General features: G+C 34.7%; 1 protein-coding gene across 2 annotated transcripts in view; it reads right to left on the bottom strand.

The window, feature by feature from the left end:
- EDIL3 (EGF like repeats and discoidin domains 3) overlaps positions 1-13,984 on the bottom strand; it is a 410,169-nt gene that overhangs the window by 252,320 nt on the left and 143,865 nt on the right. Inside the window, exon 3 of one of the 2 annotated variants that reach the window (XM_027038776.2) lies at positions 10,254-10,283. The exons of the other annotated variant lie outside the window; for it this stretch is intronic. Coding sequence (XP_026894577.1) covers positions 10,254-10,283 — 30 coding nt within the window. The remainder of the gene's footprint in view (positions 1-10,253; positions 10,284-13,984) is intronic. 2 annotated transcript variants of the gene reach the window in all.

The raw sequence follows: 13,984 nt of genomic DNA on the forward strand, positions 1-13,984 counted from the left end.
CAAATATTGAATATGGATAGAGGCACTCAGATTTTCATTTCCTATTTTATTCTTTTAAAAAAATGTCCACAAGGTCCATGAATTACTATACTAATCAGACCATCATTTAAAATAATAGGTAATATTTTGCACGCTATTAGGTTCCGTTTTATAATATATGCATAAAATTTGAATAGCTATGTATTACTTTCACAACTGAAAGAAATATATGTTATTTAAAACTATAAGTGAATAAAAAGGCAGAGTTTGCTGAAGTAGAATAAGCACAAGTTGTCTTAGGGAAACTTGAATTTGAATCTTGCTTCTGTTACTTGTTTATTATATAACTTTGGGCATATTTCTTCATGCTTTAAAACTGAGTGTCCTCCTCTTTAAGTAGAAATATAAATGGATCAATCCATTGACAAATAGATATAGAGATATAGATGTATTTTATCTTTAAGCTGTATTGCTTTATTGTGAAAATTAAATAAAATAGTGTACATAGAACACGCCACAGATTGCCTGAAAAATAATCATAATCAAAACAACAACAATAATAATAAGGCAAACAACCCTTATGATAATGAAAGCAAAAACATTTAGATTCCCTCTCATGTTGTAGGATGGGCATCAAGTGGGAAGCGCTTTAATGTATCATTGTTTGATCCTTACAGCAAACTTCTAAGGTGGGCACTATTATTATCCCATTTTACAGATGATGAAAATTAAAGCTATAAAATGAAAATACTTTATAAGCAGGAGATGGCTATGCATCTGAAGATAAAATCACAGGTTTAGGCCTGCAAGTCCATGGAGGGCTTTATCTTACCCATGAACCAGAAAGTTTAATGCCTTCCTTGAACGAACAAAACCCTGGAATTTTAAATTAATATTTCTGAGTGCTTTATTTGTATGAAATTTTGAGGTGAAACTTGAGACGGAAAAAAAAATGGCCCAGAAAATGGAGATGGCCTTAAAGATAAATCCATCCAATGTAGGGAGGATTAAAAATTAAAGAAACTCAAAGTCTAAGTCTATACAGCTAGTAGAGCAACGAGCACATTATTAAACATTAGAAATTATGCTTTATCTGTTTCTCCTGAAATAGATTTATTGAGAATTAAAATATTTTACATTGACATAATTTTCACTTGCTCTCTGTGATGGTTATATTTTATGTGTCAACTTGGTTCAACTATGGAGTCCAGTTGCTTGACCACATAGTAGTCTAGACGTTGCTGGGAAGATATTTTGTATATGTCTACAATCAGTTGATTTTATAGATTACCCTCCATAATGTGGATGGGCTTCATCCAATCAGTTGAAGGTCTTAAGAGCAAAACTTGAAGTTTCCTTGAATAAAACTTTGCCTCAAGAATGTAACATAAAAATTGTGCCTCAGTTTCCAGCTGAATTGGCCTCAATTCCTTAATATAAATCTCTTTAAATCATATATTTTATGTATTTACACACGCGCACGCGCGCGCGCACACACACACACACACACACACACACACACACACACACAGTTCTACTTCTCTGGAGAATCCTGACTGATACACTCTCCATTTCCAACTGAATGCCTCTATTACCATTTTTTAAAATTTGATGCTTTTTCAGTATTTGAGTTTAATATTAACTTGGGTTTCAGTTTTGGTTTTTCTCCCAGAATCCTAAACGTTGATAGCACAAAATCTACCTTATTAATTGAAATAATATGAAATATCTACAGACACTAAACAAAAAATTTATTTATACCACTGGAGTTATTCTGCAACATTATGATGGAAGTGAGTTACAAAAAGTTGAATGTTTGAAGCTGTAGCAACATGCATGCAAAGATTAAGTCACATTTTTTTTTCACCAAGCTTAAAAAGTTGACTAAATTTGAATGGCCATTTTCTAATATTCTAAATATAAAATTATTATGTTTTGACTATAAGTTCATGATAAAAATGTTTATCTATAATAAGATAATATCATCCTGGGTTAAGCTAAGTAATGACAGTATCTAATACTCTTAGAAATTTTCGGGACAATGAAATTTAATATAACTGTCATTTTTTGAAATGTGAGAGAGGAAGATTATGTCAGTAGCATGTAAGAACTAGAGCCAAGTAAACTTAGGTGTTTTTATAGAAACAGGTCATTAAAGCAAAATAGAAAGTTCAATACAGATAATAGATACACACAGTTTTGGTAAGCATACATTTTTAAGCACATGAGAGAAAAATATACAGTGAAGTTGAGATTTTAAAAGTCATGATGTATAACGGTGCAAATATGAACACAGACTTTAGTGTGACTGAGATGTGTACTAAGTGTATTTCTCAACAATTGGGCTTGCAGTTCTCCTGAGAGTTTTTATACAATAGCCTGGAAAACATACCAAAACGTAAAAGAAAAACTACGCAAGTAGTTTAAAATGACAAAGAGGTATTACAATGGTTACTTCTTATTGGCTTCCCTGATCATTAACCTAGTATGTATTTCCACCTTTCTCTTCCAAAACAGTACCATGATTATTATTCATGTATCTGCCCCTTAGCTCCTGATCCTAACAGAAAGCAGAAATCAACCTTATGCTCCAACAGAAGGGTTTGATTGGCTGGTTGTTTTAGGGATGGCAGAAGAGATCTAAGCCTGTCCAATTACAGTGGATCTCAGCAGTCTTTTTTTTTTTTTTTTTAAGTAGGTATCCAGCCCAGCGTAGAGCCCAAGGTGGAGCTTGAACTCATGACCCTAAGATCAAGACCTATGCTAAGATTAAGAGTCAGATGCTTAACCAAGTGGGCCACCCAGGTGCCCCGGGGTGGATCTCAGGACTTTTGTTTTCTTTGTCTTCTCTGGACCATGGATAAAGATACATACAGCCACAGTGGCTTTTGGAAGACCTATCACCACCCCAAGGGAAACTGGTATGAAAATGAAGATAAATTTTATACCACAGAAGACAGAACAAAAAGATGGGGAAAGAAAAACAAAACTCAGATTTTTAGTGACATCATTGGACTACTCATTATTAATTCTGTGGGAGCTAATAAAATCTCATATTATTCAAGTAACATTGAATTGAATGTACCAAAAGCATGTCACACAGTAACTGTTTTTAGAATGCATGCATTGCTAGATATTAACATATACTATTGAAGAAATTACATCTTCAAGTTATACTATGAGGAATTTTTGTTACATATTTCTTGACAATATTTTAACTTTATTTCAAATCAAGATTTGTATTTTTGGGGGAAAGATGATAAATTATGTCACTGTATCTATATTCACAGATTTACAAATATATTATTTTGCCTTTTTGATAACTTACTTCTTAAACTTGTCTAAAGAAAAAGATATGGAATAAAAAATTCCCAAATTCTCTACTGGTATGATGATCTTATACTACAGTGAAGTTTATCTTCGTGAAAAAAAGAAAAAAAATACTATCTACATAAAACAGAGAATTAAATAACAACTAATTTTTCCTCCCAGTTCAATATCACTATCACACATCTATCAATAAGAAAGTTTTGTCTCACTAAAAAAAAAAAAGCAGCTTTATTTGGTCTTTTCATTAATGCCTCAGTAAACTGGATAAAGCTAAATCTTTAGAAGTAATAATTTATTCCTTATTCCACTAAAAATCTGCAAGTAAAGACTTCTGGTTTTTAGAGATCATGGCAATAAACTTTTTGGTTTTTATATATGTTTTTAATATTTAAGCCTGCTTAGCATATCTTTATGAATAAGAATATACTTGATAAAATAATTAGTATAGTTGCTCCAGGCACTAGAGAGAAAATATGTCCATATAAAAAAAGGAGAAAATTTGTAACAAATATAAGGCGAACAAAAAAGAGAATATGAAGCTCTATTTCAGACCCCAAGGAAATAAAGTGCTAAGATCAGAATGCAAAAGCAACTCTTGTTCATTAGAGAATAATATGGTAAGATATTACTCCTTTTCAAAATGTATGAGTTGAAGAATAATTGAGCATAGTCAGCCATGCAGAATTATGTTTCATAAGAAAACAGGAAAGATATCTAAAAGAAATCTATAGCATAGTTAAGAAAAATCACAAAATTCACCATACACAGCAGGAAAGCTTTCATAGGGCCAAAGCTGAATATTTCAAAAGTTAGAGAAAAATGTTACCACTTGTGTATTGTGCTTAGCTACAAAGATATATACATACACATGGCTTATCTATATAAGCATATATATATGGTTTGTGTATCAAATCATAAATACATATTTGTATATATAAAACCATAGTTATAAATCCTTACACTGCTAGGCAGTGTTCTATTATGTATGTAGATAATTAGTGTTCTTGGGTGTACTTCCTCAGTGACCAAACTGATGTTTTGAAAGAGTAAACATACTGGGGCACCTGGGTGGCTCCGTTAGTTAAGCGTCTGACTCTTGGTTCGGCTCAGGTCATGATCTCACAGTTTGTGAGATCGAGGCCCGCATCAGACTCTGCACTGACAGCACAGAGCCTGCTTGGGATCCTCTCTCTCCCTCTCTCTCTGCCCCTCACCCCCACCTTTCAAATAAATAAATAAACTTTAAAAAAGAAAGATTAAACATATTAAAATATTTAGAAGGAACCAGTGGAAATGATGATGCCCTGGCGTGCCTCATCACTACACTCTTCATCTCTGATGGGCATCACAGAGATCACAATAAGTTTATTATAAACTACTGTATCCAGGAAGCAATATTTATCATCACTACCAAGTGGGATCAGATATTAATAGGCCACAAATGGAGTTTTGCATTTAAGTAAATGACGAAATTTTAACTTTACAAATGTGTAAAGAACAGTGTGGCTTTTGTAGTTTGGTGTTTAACACAGCTGACTGATAAAAAGACTTTATCTTTTACATTCATGGAAAATTCCATATTTTCTAATTATAATTTTTTGTCATTATGAGTTAGTTCAGTATTAAGAGCTACTTTTATCTAAGCACAAACCTAGTCCCCTTCTTTAATGTTACAAAAAAGTGACAAAGCAATTAAAAATCTCTCCTTAGGCAAGAGAAGAAAAAGAATTAAGCTCTGTTTCTGAGGTGACAGGAACAAAAACAGTAAGTTGTGGTTTTAATTTTAGCTTCTGATCTACTGTATAGCTACAGGATTTCCACTGTGTCATTTTTTCACTGATTTTGATCCCATTCAATAATGTTTTTTATTTGTGGCCCTGTTATTCTTGTAATTACTTCATCAATTTGAAGAATAAATGGTATTTGTAGAGAGCTAAAATAACAGCTAATAAGACAAGATAAATTAAGAGGAATGAGGAAATTTATGTGAGAATGAGCTTGATTTTTACATACCTTATAGTTAATAAATTAAATTTTATATAGATAAGCTCATTTGTAGCAGTCAATTTTCTAATGTAGATGTCTTAATATTTTAAAGGACACAGGCAAATGTATTGGTATAATCAGTTTATAAAGCCTCTCCTGATTATGAAATTTAAAGAAAAGATAAATGAAAATCGGATTTGTGCAACAGAGTGGGAAACGGCCACTGACTTAACTTTATTAAAGAGTGTTATTTTATGAAATTTAATCTAAATATTATGTATCACCTTTCGAAAGTGGCAAACTGACTTCATTTCAAAGTTATAAACTGATCTGTATTTCACTTGCACAGATACACACACACACACATTCTTAATATTTGTGAATAATTGTTTTTTTTAATTTTTCTTTACATTTATTTATTTTTGAGAGACAGAGAGAGACAGAGCACAAGTGGGGGAGGGGCAGAGATAGAAGGAGACACAGAATCCGAAGCAGGCTCCAGGCTCCGAGCTGTCAGCACAGAGCCCGACGCACTTGGGGCTGGAACTCATGAACTGTGAGATCATGACCTGAGCCGAAGTCATGACCCAACTGACTGAGCCACCCAGGCACCCCAACATTGTTTTTGAATGCACATTTATCAGGCCAAAGTCTGACGAGTATAGTATCACACTTCTGAGACTATAAAGAAATAATTTATGTTACAATGTCATGAGAGGATTCTGAAGGAAATTTCAAAAGAGAGCTTCCAAAAACTATCTGGGCAATAGCAACATAATTGGCTTGCATGTGTCACCTGTAAAGGTGACTCCGTTGAAGGTACAGAATATGTGTGGCCACTCTAAAAATATGTATCTTACTAGTTTGTAATTAGATCTTGGCATACAACCTAGTTTGAAGAAATTTTTATTTGTATAGTTCATAGATTTCTTTATACTCATTGAAATAAGATGTTTAAATATCTGAACATAAGATTCAACGAAGATAAATAAAAACTTTCAATAGTTCCTGAAACAGGTGTCAGTGAGGCTGCCCTAGTAACTCAGATGCTACCATACATGCTCCTCTAGACTAACACACCCCATCAGAACACTCGGAGCTGAACGATTAGCAAGCAGACACTCTACATTCAATAGCAGGACATATCTCCATAAGGAGAAATGCAGATGTGATGGAATATGCACCCCGTCCACAAAATAACACAAAAAAAGTAGTTATTTTAAGCACTTGCTTTTTTGCGTGTGTGGCAGTTTAGAAGTTCCAATAAGAGAAATTAGGGATATTTGAAAAAAATAACTGAAAACAGGATAAAGAATAAAAATATTATAAACAGAATGATATGGGAATATAGGCTCAAATAGGCTCTATTGTAAAGAGAAAAGCCTCTATCATTTTGTAGCATTATAATGTAAGTAAAATACTATCTAATATCTCATTCATTTTCTGAGTTATATTATCTATCTTTCTGATTTTTTTCATACTGTATGTTATTCAAGATAGAAACCTATTATTCTCTTTAGAAACAGTTGTGAACAATGAGAATTTGTCACATTATGGAATTATAATTAATACAATTGTGTGTACCTGTGGGGTAAAAATAACTTAGATTTGTTATACAGTATCCAGACATCACAGGCAGAGAGAGAGAGGGAGACACAGAATCCGAAGCAGGCTCCCTGCAGGCTCTGAGCTGTCAGCACAAAGTCCGATTCAGGGCTTAAACTCACGAACTCAGATCATGTCCTGAGTCAAAGTTGGACACTCAATGGAATGAATCACCCAGGCGCCCCAACAACCATTTAATACATAGTATCATTCAGTAGTAGTATCTTCTAGGGACCTACACTAATAGATCATGTATAGATTTTCTTAAAATAAGAATTATTCTTAATTAATAATTCACACATTCATAACTAATAGGAGCCTGCAACATCCCCACTTACTTTATTATTTCTTCTCCTACTGAATTTTGAGGAGTAGCAGATCTCCTAACAAAAACATTAAAATTATTTAATTTAAAGAAATTAAAGAATGTATTTGAAAGAGTTACTATCCAATTATGCTGTGAATCTGATTTGAAAGAAGAATATGAGTCGGATTAAGATATCAAAAATAGCATGTGGGAACATATAAAAGTTTAATTCAGGTAAAATTTGGGACCAAATAAAAGATAGCATTTCATTGATATGAATGTATGAAGAAATACCAGGAAAGAAATATAAAATAAAGGACCATAAAATGAGTCTGAGGTTAGGAAACATTATTCTAGATAAATTCTGTTAGCAGAAGAAGATAAGAGTAGAGAAAGTTATTAACTATATATGAAATAAATATATTCTGACTAACAGTTTTAAATAAAAGATATATTTTGATAAATACTACTAAAAAAGGCACATAAACAGATAATAAATATTCATTTAAGAAAAATAACTGCTGAAAAAACTTGTAGTAAATGGTACCAAAAAGGACTAAAATAATCATAATCCACTTCCCATTTTCCTTATAAAATCAAGTTTTTAGAAATCTCATAATAAATACTTTGTCAAAAGTTTTAATACAACTATACAATAATACTCTTTTTATTATATACATCGATATAATTAAAAGGAAAACATTTAATTCCCGCTGGCAGTTTTTATATAGGAGTGCCTGCTTTCCTAAATGACAAATTTTTTTCAGAGCTAAACTGTATGTGAAATGATTTGCTTAAAATATTCCTTAAGAGTACATTTGTTCTATTGTAAAAGTCTGTGCTAAAATCACTAGAAAAACATCTGCTCATATCTGAAGACAAAAATATTTTTCAACCATAATTTAAATTCCAAGATGTTCATATCACTCTAAAGTAAAATAAATATTTGGAGAAAAAACATTCAGTTGCAATTACCAAAAGAACTTCTTAGTAGGTAAATTATCAAAATAACTTTAGAATAATGAAATTACACCAAGAAATAGTTATATTATACTTAAATATCATTTACATTAGGCTAAAATTAATCTTCATCATACAAAATTAATAATTCTTCTGCAATGGCACCAAAATTGTTTGGCAGGCAAAAAAGCAAGGTGTGGGAAGTAAGGAAGAGGAATTAGGGTGGGCTAGGAAAGCATAGATGCTAGTGAGGACTGATACAAAGGGAAAACTAACGCTGACAAATGCACTCTCTGGGCAACCCTGTAAACACTAATGCCTCAAGTAGGGCAAAAAGAAGTCAGAAACTAGGAAAAAGACTCATATCAGCAGAGGAGTCATATCAACAGATGAGTTTGCTATTGAGTCATGTGATTAGGTTGCTCCTAAAAAGAGGCTACGCAATACTGACCAGACTGGGAGACAATGATAGGGAGTTCTTATCCAAATCAGACTGCAAATGAATGATAATATGAAAATGGAATAATTGAGAGTTTATCTAATTCTGTGATTCCATTCTTAAGGGAAGTATAATCATAAAGAGTATCATACAATACAGTATCCTCAGGGTTTATCAAAGGTATTTGTTAGATGTCTATTCCATTTCCTTCCATTGAATTTTTGATCTTCTGATTTTACTCTTAAAGGTAAAAATGCCCACCCAGCCACTTTTGGAGGAAGGTAGAAATGAGGAAGTCTCATACTAGTTGAAATAAATTCTGTCTATGAATCAAAATGGCCCTACCTTGTACCTAAGTTCCAATAATTGCGCTAGCTCCCCGCCACCTTCCTATAAAACTAAGTTGCCTTTTGTCCATTGGTTTCAGTGACCATTTTCTGCTCTTGTCTCTCAGGCCCAACTGCTTTCCTCAGTTACTTGCCTAAGAAGGAATCTAGTGCTAGGGTCTGGTTTTCCTCTTCTGACCAGTCTCTAACCCCTGCATCTCAGGACATCGACTCCTTTTTCCTGATACTGCTGATTGGCTAGCCTGGGCCTTTTATTTATTGCTAATCACAAGAGCTGTGCTGCCTACTTTATCCCTACAAATGTGCGGTCTTTAGGCTCCTGGCATTTCTCTTTGATCCATCCCATTGTCCTGGAACCAAGTTGGAAACACAATGCCTTCTCTACCATTAGTATTCTTCACAGTAGTTACTCTGAAGTACTATAGTTACATAGAAGTTACTATGAAGGAGTAACTACTTCAAACCTGAGCCTGTGCTTGATTAATACTGATTAACTGGATGACCAGCAGAGTTATGATGCCAGATTTCAGTATCATTAATTTATAACTGTAAAAATTTGGTTTTAAATACAGTGAGTGTTTGAGGCAACAATGTGGTTTTTACCCTTAAACTTAAATGAATAACATGTTCAGTGCCAGTTATATATTTGATAATGCACTATTCTATCAGGGAAGATCATATTTCTGAAAGTACTTTTTTATCATTTTCCTCTTTTTTTATTCTCATTTTATTATTTTTCTGCATTTTATCATTTTCGTTTTTCTCCTCATATTATTTTTTGACATTTTTCTTAATATTTTTATTTTCTCATTTTCCTTATTCTTTTTTATTTAGTATTTATTTTTGGGAAAGCACAAGTGGGAGAGGGGCAAAGAGAGGGGGACAGGGGATCTTGAGGGTGCTCTATGCTGACAGGCTCACAGCAGTGAGCCCAATATGGGGCTTGGACTCAGGAACCATGAGATCATGACCTGAGCTGAAGTCGAGCACTCAACCAACTGAACCACCCAGGTGCCCTCCATTTTCCTTATTCTTTAATGTTGATGTGATATTTTACATTATGTTTCCCTCTGTGACAGTTCATTTTCAATTCTTTTTCTTTGAATTTAAAGCTTATAACTAACATCATTTAATCTGGGGTGGTATAATGGGTCCAAGAAATTAAAAAAAAGTCAGTAAATAAAACTGTGCTAGTTTCCTGGTTGAAAACTGAGAAAAAATACACTTCAAAGGGTGAAGGGACTATTGTTAACAGCATTAAATTACATAGAAATAATCTTAGCAACAAAAGGAACTTTACCTGCTGACGTTGGCTCTTCTTCATCTGATGCTATGATAAGAGGAAAAAAGACGAGGACAGGGAGAGGGTGGGGTGGGGTGAGGTTGGGGAAAGAGAGAGAGAGAGAGAGAGAGAGAGAGATTGAAATTGAAGATAAATATACTTTGCATTTTCAAACAAAGACTACAAGCTCCTGATTTGTAATTTTGTGAATACATTAGAAATCTGTCATGAGATAACTGGATAATGACAAGTTAATGAGAGTTTACATTAAAGGAACATTTATACACTTTTATCTTCTAAGATACATATTTATTAGAAAAGACCACTCAGTTGTCTGAACTTGCTTTCCCTTCCTTTCTGCAAATAAGACTGACTTTATTTAGTTTGATTGGAAATTATAATTATCATAAATAATATTATTTGAAAATATAAATTGTAAATAACATATGAATATCCCACCATCACCACTTTGTGGGAATTTTCTATTAGCAAAGAGAAATTAAAATGCATTACAATTTTGCTCCATGAAGTAGAAGTTATAAATAAGATAGGGGTTACATACAAACACACTGAACTCACAGGTACCACATGCTTCAAAATTCAGAAGCAGTGATTCACACGCAAGAACCGGCATTGTGAAGGGTGACCCTGTGTGGTTTGACACACGTGTTCTACAGCCCAGACAAGGATAAACATGGATATTATAAAAGGAGAGGCCACAGTATGAAAATACAGTTTTATGCTAAAGCAGTGGCTCACAACTGCGAATCTATATTAGAAAGTCAAACTCTGGGCCCTGCCTCAAACCAATGAAGTCAGAATCTCTTTCAATGGTACCACCTTGTAGCCAGGTTTGAGACATCGCTAAATAACATCAATATAAGGTAACACGAACCATAACTCAAAGTGTGAATCATTCTGATTCCTGTTTTAAAAGGGAGGAATTTTAAAGAGCAGACTCCAAGGGTAAGAACCTACTATTACACGTATGTGGAGGATGGAGCACAGTGGTTGCAAGAGTGAAAACAAGAGTTTATCTGCAACTGTTTCACAAGTTTGCCTAGAATCCACCCCTTCACCGTCACACCAACAGACACACTCTGTTAGAAGGTATTTCTGCTCTGTGCACAAGTTCAGTTCGCTCTGAATATTACCGTTGAATTATATGACACCAGCCAGTGCTATTTCAATTGATTCATGAAGTTTTAACATAAAAATTTACTCAACTGAATTGCTTATAAAGGAGCTTTGTTCCCAGGTGATTGGTTAATCAAGGTATCACTGTGTAACCAGGGAGCAGTTTCCTCTCTTTTCCGTTAAGTTTCCATCTGCACAGAGTACACCTTAGACAAGGTTACTTTGTGTCCTGACAGTATTTTCCTCTCACTGTTTGGCTTGTCTCCTTGGCACATAAAGGAACAGAGAGAGCAAACAGAGTTGGCATGCATGGGGTGGAGAACGTAAATATTTAAAAAGCCGTTTGTTGCTTTATTATGTCCAAAATCGAACATAACATGTTCAAAGAGGAAAACTGTCAGTGGCTTCCAGGAATTGCCTTTTAGGAAAATACCATAAAGTCTTGTAGAAGTGCTGACTTAGATGGTCATTGTTGGTATAAGTCTGGAGATTCAAAGTGGGGAAATAAAAGCACTCAAGGCTGGCCACTTTATGTGTGTGAACTCTATAAAGCTATGATGACATTAAAATGACTCATATTTGATAGATGAAGATCCAGAGGTTCAGAGTGACTGAGCAATTAGTCTCAGGTCAATTTGAATTTGAGCTCGTGTCAGTGTGGCTTTCAAACCAAACTCTGTCCACTATGCCTGTCTCCCAAGGTGTTGATTGAGTATCCACTAAGAGAGAGAGGGAAAAGGGGGAAAAGGGTCATGGAATGAAGACTGGCTAGATATCTGATAATCTTACTCAGAAAGAAGTATAAGGGAGAAAAAAGCTGGATGAAGGGACTGGGAAACTTCTTTGCGTCTCTTACAACCCAGGGATAGATGCAGGAGGTGAGATCCCAAGCATGCAGTTAAAATATCCTAAGCATGTGATGCCTAAGGAAGAGAGATTAGAAATGCTAAGATTTTATCCCTCCATTATAGATGGATAAGCAAGACATTTTAGGAAAGAACTAGCCAGCACTGAAGCAAAGACAATTCCAAATTTATAGAAGACATGGCAATTAGAATGTCTTAAAACCAAAGCCTCTGGGCTAAGCAGTGCACTAAGCTCCACGTCAGCTTGTAATACCTAAAAACATCTTTGTAACAGATTAACCATGTTAGAGTCAGCAGATACACAAGTCTGCCTTGAATTCTATTTCTATGCAATATCTCCATAACAGTGGTTCCTCATAATATAAAGATGTCACTAACCAACACTCCTACTATATTAAAACACACACATACACACACACACAGGTGCATACAAAAGGGTTAGTATTAGTATCAATTCACTGTCATAGTTCTCTCTGGCAAAGGTGTTTTGTGTGTAGGCATCCAGACAAAACATGGTGAACTAGTAATGGGAGGCAGCTAGAGCTCCAAAAGTACAAATAATTCTCAAAGTGGACATTAGTGGCTTAATTAGTGAGATCCAGATGAAATGATTACCACAGAAGATAATGTCATGCTACCCGAGTTATTTTTCACTCGTCCTATTTGCTTCTTAGAATTCATGAAATCAGCAAATCAAAAAAATACATATGTCTTTGTCACATGCAATTCCTTTAACCCTGGAAATTAAAAACACATGCACCAAGCAAAACAAAAGTAAACAAGTAACTCTGTATTGCTCTGCCTGGCACAATGCAGAAGGATGTACGAAAATTATGGTGACAGTGGAAAAAAGAGACACTAAAAATATGTATCTGATGTAGAGAACTTAGCTGTGTGATCTTCTCATTGCCCATAAAAGGATCATCTTGGGTGTTCCTTAAAATGTTCCAGATCTACTGAATTTGAATTTGGGTGTTAGTTCAGGTTTCTGTATTTTTAAAATGTATTTCTTTAATGTTTATTTACTTTTGAGAGAGACAGAGAGAGAGAGAGAGAGAGACAGAGAGACAGAGCGTGAGTGGGGGAGGGGCAGAGAGAGGGAGACAGAATGTGAAGCAGGCTCCAGGCTCTGAGCTGTCAGTATAGAGCATGACGCGAGGCTCAAACTCACTACTAACCACAAGATCATGACCTGAGCCAAAGTCAGACCCTTAACCGACTGAGCCAACCAGGCGCCCCTCAAGTTTCTGCATTTTTAAAAAGTGTAGCAGGTGACTATTATAAACACTAAATGTTGAAATGATGGCTCTACCCATCAAAGTTTGCTGCAGTAGGAAAGAGCCATGGGTTCAGTTGTCGGAACTGAAGCAGTAAATTAGCAGGCTTATAGGAAACCCTTTGCAATGTGTACTAGGGTTGTTTCATCAGCTTTCAATGCTCTTTCTCTTGTATCATCTTCAGATTTATTTGGGTATCTACATCAATTCTTTGGGGGAAGAGGACTTCTCCTGTGGATTTAGAGGGGAAGTTTGTATGTCATAACTAAGTAAACCTTTTCCATTTTCCTGGCCACCATTATTCGTCTAGGTAAGTATATGACCCATTTGGGGATAATGATGTGTAAGGTCAAGTTTGTATGTGTTTGGGTGAGGTGAGGCTCTTGGAAGGGAGGCTTCCTCAATCTTCTAGGAAAGCATCTGGAAATAACCCTCTCTCCCCCTTTCCTTTAGATACAGACAGGAAATC

This window comes from Acinonyx jubatus, chromosome A1, assembly GCF_027475565.1.
Source record: "Acinonyx jubatus isolate Ajub_Pintada_27869175 chromosome A1, VMU_Ajub_asm_v1.0, whole genome shotgun sequence".
Classification (NCBI taxonomy): Eukaryota; Metazoa; Chordata; class Mammalia; order Carnivora; family Felidae; genus Acinonyx; species Acinonyx jubatus.